This window comes from Balaenoptera acutorostrata, chromosome 6 (assembly GCF_949987535.1).
Source record: "Balaenoptera acutorostrata chromosome 6, mBalAcu1.1, whole genome shotgun sequence".
Taxonomy (NCBI): domain Eukaryota; kingdom Metazoa; phylum Chordata; class Mammalia; order Artiodactyla; family Balaenopteridae; genus Balaenoptera; species Balaenoptera acutorostrata.
This window is the reverse complement of record NC_080069.1, coordinates 54,832,783-54,852,020: the sequence shown is the minus strand read 5'-3', so window position 1 is coordinate 54,852,020 and position 19,238 is coordinate 54,832,783. Positions and strand designations below refer to the sequence as shown.

The 19,238-nt window shown below is 37.9% G+C and overlaps 1 protein-coding gene across 6 annotated transcripts in view; it reads left to right on the top strand.

Moving 5' to 3' along the window:
• The window catches only part of FOCAD (focadhesin), a 311,339-nt gene that overhangs the window by 185,960 nt on the left and 106,141 nt on the right, over positions 1–19,238 (top strand). For all 6 annotated transcript variants that reach the window (XM_007176810.2, XM_057547663.1, XM_057547662.1 and 3 more), the window contains 5 exons: positions 1,819–1,953; positions 5,780–5,830; positions 6,846–6,929; positions 14,629–14,761; positions 17,963–18,148. In XM_007176810.2, coding sequence (XP_007176872.2) covers positions 1,819–1,953; positions 5,780–5,830; positions 6,846–6,929; positions 14,629–14,761; positions 17,963–18,148 — 589 coding nt within the window. The remainder of the gene's footprint in view (positions 1–1,818; positions 1,954–5,779; positions 5,831–6,845; positions 6,930–14,628; positions 14,762–17,962; positions 18,149–19,238) is intronic.

The window sequence follows — 19,238 nt, the reverse complement described above, 5'->3', positions numbered from 1 at the left end:
TTCTTTATGTTAGGGACTACTGACACATAGGAATTAGAGAGGTTCATGACTGCTTTGAGTTTGGCTATTTAAGACTATCAGAAGAATCTTTCAAAAATAGTATTTGAATTTAGTTTATTCCCCAACTCAGAAATCTCTGGAGGCTTCCTTTTGCTTTTGATTCTGATCCAAACTGCTTTGGTATTCTAGGTACTCTTTGATCCATCAGCCTTGCTTCACCAGGACTCGTGCTTTTTATGTCTACAGCTTGCTTTATTTGTGTTTGACTTATGCTTTCCATTTCCTTGTGGGATGTCTGCCTGATTTCTTTCCATTCCTTCTTCAAGTCCCATCTCTAGACTTTTTGCCTCCTGATACTGTAATGACTCCCACCCACTGAAATAGCTTTCCTCCCTGGGTTCCTCCTGAAACTGTTTTCTGTTGAAAATAGTTCAAAATCTAATCATGCACCTTTTGTTTCCCAATGATTTAGAATTACAGATATTTCTCTTCCTTTTTGATACGGTGGTAAGTTCTTTGAAAGGTTAGATTATGTTTTGTATTTTATTGTTCCTCTTAGTGCTGTATGCTACTCTGGGTATATACTCGATGTTGAATTGATAGCTTTTAAAGAATTGGTTTCTTTTTTATTTCAAATACTGATGATTTGTAATATTAGAGCTACTTTGTATAAATGTACCTACTGTCATGCCTGACAGTACTGCCCTTAGTGAATGCTAGTGGAATCCAAATTTGTAGTGGATCCCAAGTCAAAGAACATTTTTCTGTTGTTTCACGGAAAGTGGAAAATAAGAGCAAAAGCACTGAATCCAAGTTTTCTGAGATACTCTTTCTGCTGTTTTCTTTGAGTCTCTCCTTAATCTGTGTCTTTAAATATATATTATTCATTTATCTTTGACATCTTTTCACTTGTTAACTCATGTAGTGTTTCCTAAATAATTTATGTTTGTAGATGAAAAATTGTGTGTGTTAATTGAAGCTTAAGAGAAGAGATTGTAGTGGTTTAGAAAGATTAATCCTTGTTAAACTCTATCTGATTGATCTGTGTTGCCACTCTTCCTGCCTGAGTTTTAAAATTTTAATCAAATATCTGTAAGTGAAGAAATCATCCATTGTAGTTGGAATTGAACTTAAGAAGATATTTGAATATCCTTAAAACCAGATCTTGAAATGGCTTAAGAATACTTGGTTTAAGGGAATTGGGTCAAGCTAACAATAACATTTTTGTTAGTTTTATTTTAGCATTTAACAGCCTCTTAAAAATCTGAATTGACTTTTTAAACAAAGTCTTAAGTTATTATTTTAAATAATAAAATTATTCACTTACCTCATTTAGAAGTTTGTAAGATGATTTGAGAGTGTTTGATTTATGTATGCTAAGATCCCGATTTTCTGAGTGGTGATACAGTTTCAGCAAGACTGGAAAACTATGAGAACTGTGAATACCTGGATTTAGAAATGTTCTAGCATTATCTTACCCTTCTTGGTTTCAGCGAATGGCTATTCAACAATGTTTGTAGCTAACCTGGAGTGAATTTTGTGTGTATTTGTGCATGAGGGAGAGCGACAAAGCTTTGCTTCTTTGGTTAACCAAAAATAAAGTAAAAAAGCAGTTGTGTGAGGCAGGCTGGATCTTCTTCAACAACAGTTTATATTAGTTTAAATAATTTCTTTTGAGGGGTGATGATTTATCAGATCTTAACTGCTAGGAGTGTTCTTGTTCTTAAGTTTCCTTATAATGAAAGACAGTACTCTTTACTAACGGAGTCATATGAGCTGGGATTTTGTTAGGCATTGACTTTTGTATTTGCTTCACAGGTGGTTTGTATTCGCTCCACTTGGAATGCTCTCTCCCCAAAGCTGAGTTGTGACATGAGACCTCTCATTTTGAAGACCCTCAGTGAACTGTTTTCTCTGGTTCCTTCCTTAACAGTCAATACAGCTGAATATGAGGTATGCATTCAGAGCTCAGTAAATTGTCTGTTTCTACATTGGGAAGACATGTGCTTTATCATAACTTTTGGTAAAAATATTCGTAATCTTTTGTTTGCCAAAAATCATTTAGCACTTTTTGTTCTGTGAACATGTTGATATCTTTATGGACTCCTAGGAGTAGGAGGATATCCACCCTTATCAGTCCTCTGTCTTTGAGATTTATTTACGTGAAGGATGCCAAGTTTTTATTATGAAAGTATAGTCAAGATTTTTAAAAGCCCATATGTTAAAATAGTGTTTCTAAAATAATAGAATTCATGAGGCCAACAGTTTAAATGCATTTTGTTGGTGTTTTAAATTCTAAAAAGTGTTACAAAGGCTTTAGTAAGGCAGGGCAGACTTCTCAGTAGTATAGGTATAGTGTCATTTGTGGTTTTTTTCTAACTTAGGCATAGAGATTTGATTTTTTACATGTTAGTTTACATTTTCTATATATAGCTTTGCTTTTCATGTATACTCTTCAATGAAGGCGATTGTAAAATCAGCCTGTCCTAGGAGAGGAAAATAATTTTATGAACTAGGCAGTGTTTGTCATTGTAATGAATTGAAACACTTGGTGGAAGATGTTTTGCTATAAGATTGACGTATTTCTGTTTAACATTTTCTTTCTTATCTCTTCTTTGAATGAAATGAGAGGGTGGCAGATTCATTTATATCTCCACTTTTGTAGCCATATCCCCTTTCAAGCTCACCTTTTTATTGACTTTTCCTTCAAAGAGCCTCAATTGATTTCCACTTGAAGTCTTGGTGAACCTTTAGTTTGATTTAGTGCTTCACAGACTTTGATAAACTGACCCTCTGTAGGATTCCAAGAATAGTCCCTTACTTGTTTTAGATCACATGATAAGACAGGATTGTAGGATAATACTTCTTCTAATCATTCTAAATACTACACAGTGAATAAAGTCAAATTTGTCCTTACCAAGGACACAATACCTAGCATGGTACATAATGTATATTCAGAACCTAGTTGTTGAATGAATGAATGAACCAATACAGGATATTGTGAGTTTATTCTCACATTTGGGCTTTTGTTTTGGGTTATTAAAAAAAGAATCAATTCGAGACTCCTAGAGTATATAGTTCACCAACAGTCTTTTTTATGGCCACTGTTCGTGGGTACATACCCTATGTTGTCAGAAAGTCTGCCAGGCTACCGATAAGGAGCCCAGACTAAAACACAAAATAAGGACTTTGTATGCAGTGATACGTATATTTATTTTCTGTCTTCAAGGGCTGAACTCATATACCTTTGTATTGCTTGTACTTTCAGTTTTTATTACATTGAATTTATGAAGTGGCTTGTGTGTTTTTTATGTTTGCTTACATTGGTAAGCTGTAAGTTGTCTTTTGGACTATTTTTTTCCTTCAAATTTTACATTCCTTTTCAGTGACATTTTATTTTGGTTTATCTTCATGCTTATAATAACATTAGGATTCCTCTGTTGTTCAGATAGATGGCTTTGGGACCATTTTATCCATCAGTTTCCTCCTAGTTGGGAGATTTCTTCAGTGACCAGAGCCCACTTGGCAGCAGAAGTAAAGAAACGTAGAGAAGACCCCTCTCCAATCTGTCGCTCTGTCTCTCTTTCTCTCTCTGTCTCTCCCTTTCTCCCCACCTCCCCCACTTTCTCCCTCCTTCCCTTCCTTTCTCCCTCCCTCCTCCTTTCTCTTCCTGTGTGTGTTTAAATAATTTGTTTTCTATTAACTGCTTAGAGTTTGTTTGTATGTAAGCCCGAATTGAATATAGTTTTCCCAAAACATTTCTTAGGTCATTGCTATCCCTAGTCACCTCAAATGCCTTGTGTTTACCAAAAGTGAAGTCCAGTTTCTTTATATGGAGCCAATAAGGTCTTTTAGAATTGACCTCATTCTGCTTTTCCGCCTCCTGCACTCCAGGAAAACCAAACCATTGTAGATTCCTTCTCCGCTTCCAAATTCTTCTATTGCTTTTCCTTTGTTCATGTTGTTCTCTCTGTCTAGAATTACTTTCTTTTTCACCGCTAATTTTAAAGTCTATTTTAGGAAATAAAGAATTGGTTTAAGTTATCCCATCCTTTGAGAATTTTTCTTCAACAGGAGTCTATTGCTCCCAAAGTTCTTTATCTATACTGTCTTAACATTTATTTCTATTTTATACTACAGGTATATGTATACATATATTTTCTCCATTAAAATATAAGCTTGTTGAAAATAGAATCCATGTTTCAATTTGTATATTTTCTGAATTGCTTTGCAAAGTGCTTGATAATTCATTCATTGACTCAGAATATATTTATTAGAACTGTGCTAGGCCTTAGAGATACTAATAAGCACTAATAGACACTACTTTAAGTAGTTATTACATTCCCCAGAACTCTTCCAGTTACTTTATGTCAATTAGTTCTAATATCTGATAGGAAGTTATTATTTTTCATTTTATAACAAAAGAATCTGAGGTTTTGAGAGGTCTATCCATTCATTAAACAAATATTTATTGAGTATCTGCTACATGCAAGACAAGTAACTGAACCAACACTGTAGTTTCTAAGTGAAAGCTGTTTTCTAAACCCAGGACTTTCTGGGTCCAAGGCTATATTTTTCCATTATACCATGGTGTCAGTCCCTGCCTTCTGAAAGCTCAAAAGTTGGTAAAGGATATAGACATAAGCAATAATAATTATAATAACATTTGATGAGTACAGTTACTCAAAGGGCTACGAGAGTGTGGTGGTGGAAGTGACAAGCATTCTTAGGAGAAATCTAAGGAAACCTTATTTAGTTGGTGCTATTAGACTAGGATCGTGAAGAATTAATAAAATGTTGCTTTTCATTGATGTTTTTAAGAGAATATGCAAACACAAGGAGGTATAGAAGAACCTCATATGATTTAGCAAGGCAAGAAGCTAGATGTGGCTGAAATTAAGAAGACATTGAGTGTTGGAAGACAAATGGCTTTTTTTTTTTTTATAGCTTTTTTTTTAAAATTAATTAATTAATTAATTTATTTATTTTTGGCTGTGCTGGGTCTTCGTTTCTGTGCGAGGGCCTTCTCCAGCTGTGGCAAGTGGGGGCCACTCTTCATCGCGCTGCGCAGGCCTCTCACCATCGCGGCCTCTCCCGCTGCGGAGCACAGGCTCCAGACGCGCAGGCTCAGCAACTGTGGCTCACGGGCCCAGCCGCTCCGCGGCACGTGGGATCTTCCCAGGCCAGGGCCCGAACCTGCGTCCCCTGCATTAGCAGGCAGGTTCTCAACCACTGCGCCACCAGGGAAGCCCCCGACAAATGGCTTTTTATGCTCAATTATTTATTAAATATTTGTCATTTGAGGAACTGGGCTTTATATTCTTTATGTACTGGCCTTTGAAATGAGAAAGACAGCCACTGCTTTAAGGAGTGTACAAGCCAGTAGGGAGTTGACCACATACACAGATAATCACATTAGATGCTAAATTGTGCCATGTGCCGTATGGCCGCTTAGCGAAGGGAGAGCTCTCTTCTGGGTAGGGGGTTAGGAATAGAGGCATGAAAAAGGAGAGTGACATTTGTACTAAGACTTGAGAGGTCAGTAAGAAATGGTTAGGTTTCTAAATTTAATAATCTCACCTCATTTAGCATATCCATATGTTTAGAGGATGAGTCTGAGTATTTTCATTTTATGAATGATGGATAAGTACAGATCAGGTCAGTTACTAGTGGTATAATTTTTAAAGTGATTTAATTTCCACATTTGCTACTTCAGATTGTTTACTCTCAATTTTATCTTTGTCTTAAAATTTTATTCTGTTGTTTGTTGATTTTTCAGAATTTTAAAGTGCAAGTCCTCAGCTTCCTCTGGAACCACACTCAAAACAAGGTACTATCACAAGGGCGTCAGTGAAACAGAGCCAAGCTGGGGAAAGAACTGTGAGATAAGACTCTTAGGAGAAACATATAACTCCCTTGAAATGATGCCTTCTTGATTTTAAAAGAATTGTGACTATTAATAAATTTAGGTTTTGGAAAGTATTCTCAATTTATGCCAGTTAATACATTTTCACCATAAAATGCACTTGTTACTTTGTGGCACTGACAGATATGAAGAGGGACTGTTGCCATTGTCTCTCCTTTTAAAGGTCCTTCCTCTTTCCTGCTTTGCCTCTCCCCCACCGATAAGCACATCAAACAAAAAGTCCGCTCCACTTTTTGTTTGTTTGTTTTTGGTTTTTTAAAAATTTTTATCGGAGTATAGCTGATTTACCATGTTGTGTTAGTTTCAGGTGTACAGCAAAGTGACTCAGTTATACATATACATATAGCCACTCTTTTTTAGATTCTTTTCCCATATAGGCCCTTACAGAGTACTGAGTAGAGTTCCCTGTGCTGTACAGTAGGTCCTTATTAGTTATCTATTTTATATATAGTAGCGTGTATACTCTCCAGTTTTCGAATGTCATTTCCAATCAAGGGATATAGAGCAGAGGGTGTTGGTGATGTTCCACCTGGCTCATGAGTGAGAAAGCTTAGATTCCAGAAGGCCAGCTCTCCCGGGCAGTAGCCGGACACTCAGAGTCCAGTTCCAGGCCTATCAAACTCTATATCCTCATACTCCTTCCGCTAAACCGTACCACCTCATGGGGACCTGAGCAATTAGGAGTTATTTTATGTTTAATGTCCCAACTAGGATACAAATGTGGTTTTTCTGATGCCTCTGTCCAGTGCTGTTTTCTCTCTATTTTTAATTGGGACGTACTAAGCAAGGCTTGAATACCATTTCCAAAGCACTGACTATAGAACTTTGAGGTTGGTCAGGGAAGGTTTTCTTTCTGCCTGCAGAGTTGATGTTTAATATATGTTGTTTCTTTTGTTTATCTTACTTTTACTCTATCTAGGACCCAGTTGTAGCAAATGCTGCATATAAATCTCTGTCACACTTTGGTGCCAGGGAGCACACCATTCTTCATCTGCCTGAAAAGGTAGGTTTTTCTGCTTTCTTACCAGTGTCTCTTTACTGCTACATTTTATAACTTTACTTATATCCCCCGCTTAGGGAATTCTTACCTGTAACTCTAGATATGTTGTCCATAAAAGATAAGAAATTATATTTATAATTTGTTTCATCTGTAGTAGATTGTAGAGGTCTTAGACTTCATAGATAATGAACTGAAGCAGATGGAAGGTGAAAATGAAATCTCTATAAGGTGACTCGGTGTATGACTGCATTGCCCTGTGCCCAGGGCAAGGTCTGTGTCACTATAGGAACCACCTTACCCAGTTAGTGCACCGTCTTGAACTTCACATCCAAGCACGGCCTGCACAGAGTAAGGTTTTCTACCACCTGGGCAGCCAGAGATCTTTATTTGTGGTACAGAATTGAAGTGCCATCTGAAAAAAATCTGCTATTTCTTCTTTACTTTGAAATGATATATAGGTTAGTCCCAGAGAACTGGATGAAGAAAGTATCACTCTCTTTTAACGGTTAACACACTGTGTGATATTATCTTAGTTTTTAGACTAAACTGAAAACATACAACCTTTTCTACTACCTACCTAGTATAACCAGCTTTAAATTATCACGTTATATTAAGGAGTTAAGTGTATGATTTCTTTCTTTTTAAAAAAAATTTATTTATTTATTTATTTATTTAATGGCTGCATTGAGTCTTCATTGCTGTGCGCAGGCTTTCTCTAGTTGTAGCAAGCATGGGCTGCTCTTCGTTACAGTGCACGGGGCTTCTCATCGTGGCGGTTTCTCCTGTGGCGGAGCACGGGCTCTAGGCACGAGGGCTCAGTAGTTGTGGCTTGCGGGCTCTAGAGTGCAGGCTCAGTAGTTGTGGCGCATGGGCTTAGTTGCTCCACAGCACGTGGGATCTTCCTGGACCAGGGCTCGAACCCGTGTCCCCTGCATTGGCAGGCAGATACTTAATCACTGCGCCACCAGGGAAGTCCCTAAGTGTATGATTTCACATTTAGTGTTATTGCTAATTCAAAGGCATACAAATGGTTATTTAATGCCGTTAGAGTGTAAGGAAGACATTGTGTTAGAAGAAGTTATGCGTAACATTACCCAGAATCTGTCCTTGAGGTGAAGTGGCAAGTTTTGTTGTGAATTTCTTGGGATCCTCAGGCATTAAAATGGGTTGACTTTTTCTTCTGGGTTGAGCTTATACAGAGATTAGATGCCAGTAGGAACCAGGCAAACTTCTGTTTATTGAATCGAATTGGAGGGACTGAAGATAGGCTCTTGTAAAACCGAATCCTAAGTGAGGCAGGATTTCCCGTGTCACTGAGAACTCACAGACAGATCGGCCAGCTTGTTGTGCAGTTATCACAAACAGGAAGCCTTAACAAAAGATGTCCTATGACTCGTAAAATTTAAAAAGATGGGATTTCAGACTACACCATGGTGACTAGCAGTACCCATAGCTTCTGAAAAAAAGAGAGAGAAAGGTAAAGAAAGAGGAAAAAATTACGTGTAAATTTGGTATGTAAACTCCTACCAATAGATTAGCTACACTATCTGGAAAGATGCTTTTTCTTATTTTATATATATACATATATATATATATTTTTGGCTGCACTGGGTCTTAGTTGCAGCACGTGGGATCTTCATTGCCACGTGTGGGATCTTTGTAGCGGCACGTGGGTTCTTAGTTGTGGCATGCATGCGGGATCTAGTTCCCTGACCAGGGATCGTACCCTGATCCCCTGCACTGGGAGTGCAGAGTCTAAACCACTGGACCACCAGGGAAGTCCCTATATTATTTTAAATAAGCAATTGGTAATTTAGATCACAACATAATGATTACCTTTATTTTTAGCTATTATTACTGAAACATTCCAGCTGGAATGATAGCTTTTATTAAATAACTCCCATATACTCTTGACTCTAAATATTGTTATGTTTCTATTTTATCCTACTTGAGGGTTATGTTTAGTTTCTGGTTGTGTTTGTTAGAGTTATTACTCAGCTAAGTGCTGTACGCAGTCAAATATTAGATATTTTCTTAATCTAACTCTTCTATATCCTCTGATCCCTGAATAACCATAAATAGCTCTTTATACCTTCCAACATAAAGCGTAGTGATGTACTATATATGCTTGGGTTTTCACCAGCAGAGCGTGAAGAGCTGTAAAGGAAGTCTCTAAGACTTATTTTAGCCATGCTTTTCAGCCTTTTTTCTGCCCTAACCCCCTTCTAGGATGTGATTCCCTCTCATATGTAACAGAAGTTCACTACCGTGGATATTCTTAACTGAGATTAAGATGAGAGGACATATGGTTTAAAAGAGTCTACCCCACTTCAACCCCCAGTTTCTGATATAGAGGACCTTCCTCCGCATGGAGAATCATTACTTCCAAGACCACACCATGCATTGTTCTTCTTCTTTTTATTAATTACTGATTTTCAGTTTGGCTGTTTGAATATCTAAGAACTGAAAGTCCAGAAAATGGTCAGTATGTTCATATTCCAAACAAGTACCTGAAGGCTAAGGGTGCAACCCATTTAGATCCCACCTCTGTTTTATAGATAGTGGCAGTGATGTGAAACTGTGGCTCACTTTCTACAAAAGCATACTTTCAACTGTTTCAAAAGTCTCTGCCAGGTAGGGACTTCTCTAGTTAAAATCTAAGATTCCTCCTTGTTGTCAGCGTTTACTCACTCTGCACCAAGGGCAGTTTGGTTTACTCACAAAACTGAAGGCTACTTGTATACCTTTCCAGTGAAAGGTGTACATGTTCTCTTTTTCTATTTGTGGAAACTTGTGAAATAATCTTTTAACAGAACATACGGTGAATTTCAAGTAGAAATTTTTTTTTTAAAGATACAGTTTTTTAAAAAGGAAAAATTTTTTAAAAGATATTATCCACATGGTTACTTTTGTGGATTATAATTCAACTACTTTTGTAAGTACACCTTTAAATTTATTAAAGATTTCTTGTTCATTGCTGCATCAACTTAAACTGTGAAACTTGTTGAAAGAAAGCTAACAGGCTGGTAAAACAGAAGGCATTAAAGGAGTGACAGACATCAGAAGGAAGATTTAGGGTTAAACGAAACAGTACCATCTAAGGTAAGATGGAAAATATCAATGGAGAGTAGAGCTGAACGAGGTATCATGTGAGTCAGGGATTTGAATAGCAGATTCATCAACTCATCTTTCTTGTCACTGGTTTGTTATTAGGAAGTTTTGTGGGATTGTTGATGATAGACACTTAACACTTGGCATTGGTTTAGTGATTATTTATTGGACATATACTAAGTGCTAGGCTGTCTTATGAGCTGGGAATGTTGAATGAAACCATGTGTGAGGTGAACGTGATAACCACTACACTATGGAAATAAGGCCGGTGAATGAATCCATGTGTTTGTTGGTTTGTAAAAATATTACTGTTAATCACTTGAAACATGCAAGTCTAAAGTTGGTCAAAAAATTTGGGGGGGGCTTCTTTGAGGACCTGTTGATTTCAGTGTTAAAAAATAGACACGAATGATTTTTCCCCTTTAGTTTGTATTTCTTTGTCTTTTTAGCTATTTATCCTTCTCCTTTGCCTTCTTTAGTGGCCCCTGACACCCCCAAAATGAAACAAAACAGAAAAACAAGCCAAAAAAACTATAAAGAATTGTTCTTCTGGTAAAACAGTCAGTAATGGATAAACATTTAGGTTGACTCTTCTCTCTGACTTGGGTTCTTTAAAAAATACTTGGCTGCTTAAAAATTAAACTTTTTATTATAGAGCTCTTAAGATAGATTGCGTTGTTGATTTCTGGAGTTAATTTGAGAAGCGAGTAATATAAAAGAACTTATTATGCACCTTGGGTTGGTATTAATGTGGTATAACCTGTTTCGCTTTGATTTAAGCGAATGTCATTGCTTTCATCAGAAGCTGTTTCTCTTTTTAAATGAATTTATGCAGATACTTAACGAGTTCCAAATAAATCCTCTGTTTATGCACAAACTCCTGGATTTTCTTAGGTTGCACACACAGAAGCGTGGTTGAAAGGTTATCTGGCTCAGAAAATGTAGTAAGTAAGGCATTTTGTAGGATAAGCTTTCCAATATTCAACTTAAAGCAGATTTTAAAAGTAATTTATCATTTTATATTTGGCTCTCCCTTTAAGTTTCTTCAACAAAGCTTAGCTATAATTGGAAGGGTATAGTTGGTGTGTGTATGTGCATGCATGTGTGTGTGTGTGTGTGTGTGTGTGTGTGTGTTCTAAATAGACAGTTTTTTCCTGGATGTTTGAGTAGCTAATGTAATATAGTTAGCAACATTTTATAATTTTAACAAGTGTTTTTTCATATGACGTCCCTTGATTTTCCTTAGTTGTACTCATGTTGATCTTATTCGCTTGTTGCATACAAACCAAGGGAAAAGACTGGGACTAGCATAGGGAAGCTGGAACAAATACTTCTTTAAGAGATGAGCAGAGGAGTAGGGAAATGCCATGAAACCAAAGTCTAACAGTAAGTGCTACTTGGTTCAGGAGAATCAGCTCACCTTTGAAGAAACAAAATTGAAGGTGTAATCATTCCATTATAAGTAGGCAGAGTATATCATCTATACTTAAATTACAGTACATTGGGGCTTCCCTGGCGGCGCAGTGGTTAAGAATCCGCCTGCCAACGCAGGGACATGGGTTCTAGCCCTGGTCCTGGAAGATCCCACATGCCGCGGAGCAACTAAGCCCGTGCGCCACAACTACTGAGCCTGCGCTCTAGAGCCCGTGAGCCACAACTACTGAGCCCATGTGCCTAGAGCCCATGCTCCGCAGCAAGAGAAGCCATGGCAATGAGAAGTCCACGCACTACAACGAAGAGTAGCCCCTGCTTACCGCAACTAGAGAAAGCCCGTGAGCAGCAACGAAGACCCAACGCAGCCAAAAATAAATAAAATTACATTAAAAAAAATTACAGTACATCTCTAGTGTCTTTGTTAACATATGTGTATGTAAGATGCAGACATATGTTGTTTATCACACAGCAGGTAAATTAATATAGGGGTGCAGTTATGTGAATGCAAAATTAGACAACTTAAGATGGATGAACGGATCTTTTTTTTTAAATCCCCAACCTAGTAGGTCTTCTTTAGTGGCGCTCGGAAATAGTGATGGCCTGGGTGCTGTGACTCATTGAGCAGTTAAACTGGATAGGCTAAAATGTGTGCAAAAAAGATCAGATTCCTTTTATACTACATAATTCTGGAATTGGGAGCATTGGTCATTTGGCCTAGTTCATCCACCAGCTGAGGTCCCTCTGAAGGTGGTGGCAGCTTCCGCCTCTATTTCCTATGCTTCCGCTTGTGCCGCTGCCTCTTCTGCTGCCCCTCGTCCAACCCACACTCTCCCCTCCCCTTTCCTCTCTTTCCTATCGCCTCCCTTCCTCCCTTTCTCCTTCCTTTGTGTTTAAATAACTTTACTGAGATATAATCCACATTCCATACAATTCACCCATTTAGAGCATGCAATTCATGTGGTTTTAGTGTATTCAGAGGACTGTGCAACTAATCACAGAGCTGCCACAATCTAATTTTAGATCGTCTTATTAGCAATCAATCCCCATTACCCCTTTCTTTCCCCCCAGCGCTAAGCAACCTTTAATCTACTTTCTGTCTTTGTAAATTTACCTGTCCTGAACCTTTCCTATAATGAAATTATATAGCATGTGTTCTTTTGTGACTGGCTTCCTTCACTTAGCATAATGTTTCCAAAGTTCATTCATGTGGAACACATATCTGCACTTCATACCATTTTATGATTGAATAATATTCCATCGTGTAGGTGTGCCGTATTTTGTTTATATGCTCATGGACATTTGAGTTGATACATTTTTGCTATTAACAACTAATGTATTCACATTCATGTGCAAGTTTTGTGTGATCATTTGTTTTCACTTCTCTTGGTCATATACCTGGGAGTGGAATTGCTGGGCCATTCAGTAACTCTGCATTTCACTTTTTGAGAAACTGCCAAACCGTTTTCCAAAGGGGCTGCACCGTTTTACCTTCCCACCAGCAGTGTGTGAGCGTTCTGATTTCTCCACATCCTCACCATCCCTATGAGTTTTCATATTAGCTTCAGTGTTTACCGCTGGCTTCCACCTCCCCGAGTCTCCTATCACTTGTGAATATGACATGCAGCAGAGCTTCCCAGTGCTCTGATGCTCTGGTGCGGTATCTGGTGTTATTCATGTAGTCTCCAGCTGTAAGCATTGTTGTCTGTTTCCCCCCATATGCTGTTCAAATATTATTTTCAATTTGTACTATGATGTGTAAAAAGTCAGGAAGCAAGGTAAACAGACCCAGAACCAACTACTTTTTTTGAAACTTTTTAGGCAACTAGGGCTAGTTAAAATCTCTAAGATACCTCTTGATGATACCAAACGTGGCAAATTCCAAGTATATACACAGACCAGAGACACTCAGAAAACCCTGCTTGTCAGAACCAAAAGGTTTGCAAAGGTGCCAGGGTTTCTCTGGTGTGCGCTGATATCAACAAATGCAGGCATGCCCTCTGCGGAGCATGCATCATTGTTATTTATCTCTGTAATTATGGCTGGCTGAGTCCTCTGAGAATTAGATCCTCAAGACTGAATCAGAATTAAATCTTGTCTTGGAAAGTGGTTGGTGGTCAGGTTGCTTTCACTCCTTCACTAGTGAAAAGAACGCTAGTTATGATTGAAAGGCTTCGTCGGAGTTGAGGTTATTATACTTGAGAAACATTTTATCTCTGTTTGCTTTTATCCCCCTGCAAGAATCCTGACTCAGTGCAGTTCCTAAACGGAACAGTGCTTTGGGGACCTATGAAAAAGGCAGTCTGCAGGAATTGTTAATTATTTCTAAAAATAACTCCGGAAGACAGGCTAATGGTAATGACTGGATTCTGGCACTTTATGGTTATAGCAACCACATTTATGTATTTTGATTTCCTCCCCTAATGCTTAATTATCTCCATGTGGGCATTATCATGGTGTGTCATTGAAAGTATTAAAAATTTAATTAATTGCTTGACAGTTATAGCTTGTGGAAACTACAATACTGGTAATCATTTTACATTTTTAATTTTTGGTTCAAATAAACCTAACTAATCACAGAGTAACCACAAAATCTTCAAATGGCAAATTAGACACTATAAAGTATAGCTACCAACTGCAGATTTTAGTGTTTTTATATTCTATAGCAACAAACTGCCGAGTCTAAAAAAAAAGTCAACTAAAGCATTCTGTGTCTTCCTGATCTCTACTATGAATATTCTACTAGAAGACTTTAAGCTTTGTCATAGAAATATGGCTGAAATCACAAATTTTTAAAAAATGTATTCAGACAAGGCAAATATTTAATTATAAACTACGGAAGTTCAATATATTGAATGTGTGTTTGCATTTTATTGTCAGATGGTGTAAAAATTTTATTAGTTTTCTATAGTAATCATTGCTTAGGCTGGTTTATGGCAATTTTCTTACTATATTACCATTAGTTCTTTACATGGATCTGGGAGTGTATCTAATAAGATGATTAGAGTTTACCATTTAGTTAATCTGAAAATGAATAGATTTTTTAAATTAATTTTAATGGTCTTTTGACATTGTAGAGCAATGAGTCTAACTTAATTTTTTAAAGGACAAGGAAAAGATTTTACATAATATTTTAGTATCGCCTTCTCTATCATTTCAGGTAAGACCAGAAATCCAAATTCCTGATGACCTAGATGAAGACGAGGAGGGTGATGAAAAGGACGTGGATCTTTCCATTCCTGGTTCTTGCTATCTCAAACTGTTGTCACTCACTGCTCCTTCCGTTTTACCAGGTGACTCCTATTTTGTGTCAGGGAAGCTAGCACTTTTTTAGTGATTTTAACTGTCTGATTAATTGTGCTCTTTTGTGATGTACACATATTATAGCTTAGTTTAATCTTAAATACTTATTTTCTATATGTCTTATAGGGACTGCTTGAGGTAGTATGGTGTTCAAAACACACTGAAAAATGTTAGACTCAAGTAAAAATGAACTGGAGAACTAGTTTAAACAACCATTTTCACTGAAAAATTTAAATTCATCTCAAAAGTTAAATTTATTCTACAAGGCAAATTTGCAGTGGGACTTTAAGTCACTGATTCAAATGGTTCTTTAGCTTATTTATATAAGATAAGTGAAAAGATCATTAGGATCTTCAGAAATTTCCTGGGTAGTTTCATCATTAGAAATATATTCTTCCTAAAGAGATGGTGGTACCAGTATTTGAGAGCTATACATTAATGCTTTTAAAAAATAGATTAACTTGTATGGTTGTTCAGCTTTGATATAAAGCGTACAGGACCTTGACATTTTAAAAAATTATTCTAATTATACCTAATTATTCTCATTCAATAGTAGCCAACATTTTCCCAAGCATGCATCTATTACCATATTCTGTCCCAAATCTACCCTGAATGTTCATGGATGTAAAAATTTAATTTCTGAAAATTAAGTTCAATAAACACGAGAAATGTCATCTTTATCTTCTCAGTCATAATCTCAGTAGCCTGTAATGTTAGAAGTTTTTATCCTTGGTTTCATCCCACATGGAGATTCCTAAGGAATTCAGCCAAGTATATAGTAGTATTTCTTGCTAGACAAAACTCCTGTCCCAAATTCCTGCCTCCTTTCATTAGAGAAAACTGAATGGTACAACTTAGACAGAGTTCACCTTTTCTTTTCTCCTGATGTCCAGAACAAGCCTTAAGGACTTGTTCCCTTTTTCTTTCTCCTGTTCGTCCCCACTTCCTACCTGAAGGCTCTTCAGAGTCTAGGACCTCCCCTGCGGTTAATAGTAAGTCCAAGGAAGAAAAAAGCCGTCAGTTTTCCAAAGTTCCTCCTGTATCCCAGAATAACCTTAGAGTTCAAAGTCCTCTTGGGCTTTTGCATTCATGGTATTTTACTTTCATTTAAACTACTCTCAGGGCTGGAATTATTTGATAATCCTTAATTCTCTGAAGAGCTTGACAAGTAGACAAATTTTCATTCCTGGGTTAGTCTTCGTGCAGATGTGTACTTAATCTCTTGACATGTATCAGCTTTTACCAGAATAGGATGTCTTTTGAGAAAGCGTGAAATTCTTTCCTCACAAATGCATGATTCTTAAGGTCCATTCTGAAAAGTCTATACTCCTCCCAAGCTTGAAGCAGTCATACATGTGCATGTACATACAGGAATTGAAATGTATGACCTGCAGTTGGATATTACGCACACTTTTCATTTAGATGATGTGTTGATCAGGGTCTTTGCAGGAAATTCAGAGGGAGTAATTGAGAGTTTAATAAAGGGACTGCTTAAAGGTGTGTTGTCAAGGTTAAAGGAAATTCACAAGCAATGGTGAATCATCTAAGAGTGGTTAATGTCCCTCAGACTGAAGAGGGAAGGGAAGGGAGCAGTTAGGAGAATAAGAGAGAGCTTCTGTGTCGTAAGAAGCTCCTGAGTGTGGAGCAAGGCCCTTCAAAAGAGGGATGCAGACGACCTGGAGCAGTCCTGCACGAGGGTGTCTGGGGAGTACTTTCCCTCACCTCTGTTTTCACCCTGTGATCTCCTGCCAGTGTCTCCCACTGGATGAAGCCAACTAAAAGCCAGAGGACAAGGGAGTCTGATGATGCAGTTGTGAAAGGTTATTCTTCCAGGGCACAGAGTAGGGTTGAGAGGGTGGATCTGGAGGAGTACATGGAAAACATACTACACAGGTGTTCTCTGGGCTTTGAACGGAGAAGCTGTGTTGCACCTAGGAAAGTTCTATATAGGAATGACAGAACTGGGTACATAATACATGTTCCAGTGAGTACTTCTGCCTTTAATTTAATCGTGGTCATTTAAAGGAGACTTTTAGACCTATTCAGAATGAAATTCTAGTTTAGGTAGGCAGACTCTTGCTTTTTGTTGCTATAATAAGAGGCACCTGTGGTGGTTTCCTTTTTTGTTTTCCATATGGTTTGTTTCACTTTAATTTTTGTTGTTTTTGTTTCTGCATTGGGCAACCTCTAGTGGTCCTTAGGAAAATAACACTTGAATATAAACCTATAGTGCTAATCAGGTATTTTGTTTGGATACCCTATTGCCTTCTGATCCCACATTACTGCATTACCTTATAATAAGTGAAGATGTCAAGCAATAAAGAGCTTGGGCTTAATTAGAAGGAACACAAACAAAGAAATAATGAATTAATCTTTTAAAATAAGTGTACTGATATTACTGCAGAATGATGGATAGTCATAAAGGGCCTCTCTGAAAATATCTAAATGACAGGAAGGAGCCAGTCACGTGGACATTGGGGATTAGTGTGTTCCAGGTGGAAGGAATGGCAAGTGCAGTGGCCTTGACTTAGATATGAACTTTGTGTTATTGAGGAATGGAAAAAAGGCCGTGTGGAAGTGTGTCTTTAACACAGCTAGGAAGGAAGGTGGGTGGTAGAGATGAGGTCACAGGGAGAGTCAGGGGCTAGGTCATAGAAAGCCTTGATCATTGTCAGACGTCTTGACGTTATTCTATGTACAGTGAAAAAACATTGAAAGATGTTAGGGAAGGAAATGACATAAAACTCTAGCTTCTTTCTGGGTAGAGAATGGTTTAGAGGAGTGGTCATGAGGAGAAGAAACCAAGAACTAGTTTTTACATTTATCCAGATGAGGAAGAGAGAAGGTAATGACTGGGCAAGTAGCAGTGAAAATGGAGAGAAACGGATGGATTTGAGATCTATTTTTAAAGGTAGATCTACAAGGACTTGCTACATATAAGGAGTGTGAGAAAGAGAGGAAATAAGAATGACTAAGGTTTTAAGCTTGAGTAACTGGGTGCCATATTCTGGTTTGGGGAAGACTGAAAAAGGGCTGGGAATCAAGAATTGTTTTTTTACTGTGTGAAATTTGACCTGAAATATAGCTAAGTTGTTGTTGGTGGTGTGTGTGTGTGTATGAGTTAAGAATGAATGTTTCTCTTCTAGCATACTATATTCACTCTACTTTTGGTCTCCTTTTATTTCTTTCAGCTTTGGAGGAATTTTTTACATCACTTGTGAAGCAAGAAATGGTGAATATGCCCCGTGGGGTGTATCACTCTGCATTAAAAGGAGGTGCCCGCTTAGATCAAGGAAAGACTGTAGCAGGAATCCCCAATTTTATGTTGAAAATGTATGAAACAAACAAGCAACCAGGTTTGAAACCTGGCCTTGCGGGTAAGCACAATACATAGTATCAAGGTACAGGATTTTAATGTGATGATTTAAGTTTCTCTTCCAGGTAGGGTGTAATAGGGCATGGAAAGGCATTGCTGCTGCTGCTAACGTCTAGACACAGCTGGATAAATTACAAAAATGAATCACATTTTAAAGCCATCAGAGAACTGTAGAAACAAAGACATAGATAAAGAATAGACTGAAATTACGGCATGGAGAGAACATTTTAGATTGTTCCCTATGGACCTGTCCCACCCCCCGGCCCCTACCCCATGGGAGATATTCACTGATTCTGGTTGTGGGCTGGGATTGGGTATTGGCCCAGGAAGAGGCCTGTTGGAGGATAGAGAAACCAGTAAAGTTTTTAGTGGTTTCATGGGACTAGGCTGATGTGATGATTAATTTTATGTGTCATCTTCATTGGGCTAAGTGATGCTCAGATAACTGGTAAGTATTATTTCTGAGTGTGTTTCCAGAAGAGGTTAGCCTTTGAATCAGTAGACTGAGTAAAGAAGATCACCCTGAGCAGTGTGGGTGGGCAACATGCAATCCATTGAAGACCTGAATAGAACAAAAAGGTAGAGGACGGGTGAATTTGCTCTCTTTGCTTGAGCTGGGAGATCCATCTTCTCCTGCCTTTGGACGTTGGTGTTCCTGGTTCTTGGGCTTTCTGACTCAGACTGAATTGCACCACAGGCTTTCCTGGTTCTCTAGTTTGCAGACAGCAGATCATGGGACTTCTCAGCCTCAAAAATCTTGGGAGTCAATTCCCATAGTAAATCTCCTCTTGCTTATCTACATATCTGTACCTATATATATCCTGTTGGTTATGTTTCTCTGAAGATTCTAGTACAGGTGACAAACTGCAGATTTTCCTCATAAGCAATTTGGTGACTTTTGAGTTTGCACTGAAGGTTAAAGAACTAGGCTGATGCTTCTGAGAGGCAGTGAAATCTCCAGTCTTGTGGTGCTTAGGAAACAAAGACTGGCTAGGAGAATGGGCCTGAAAACAAAGCACACAAGTAGTGAATTGATACTGAGATCTACAGCTCTTTTCACCTGGATGCACTTACTAATTTTGGCCTCAGAT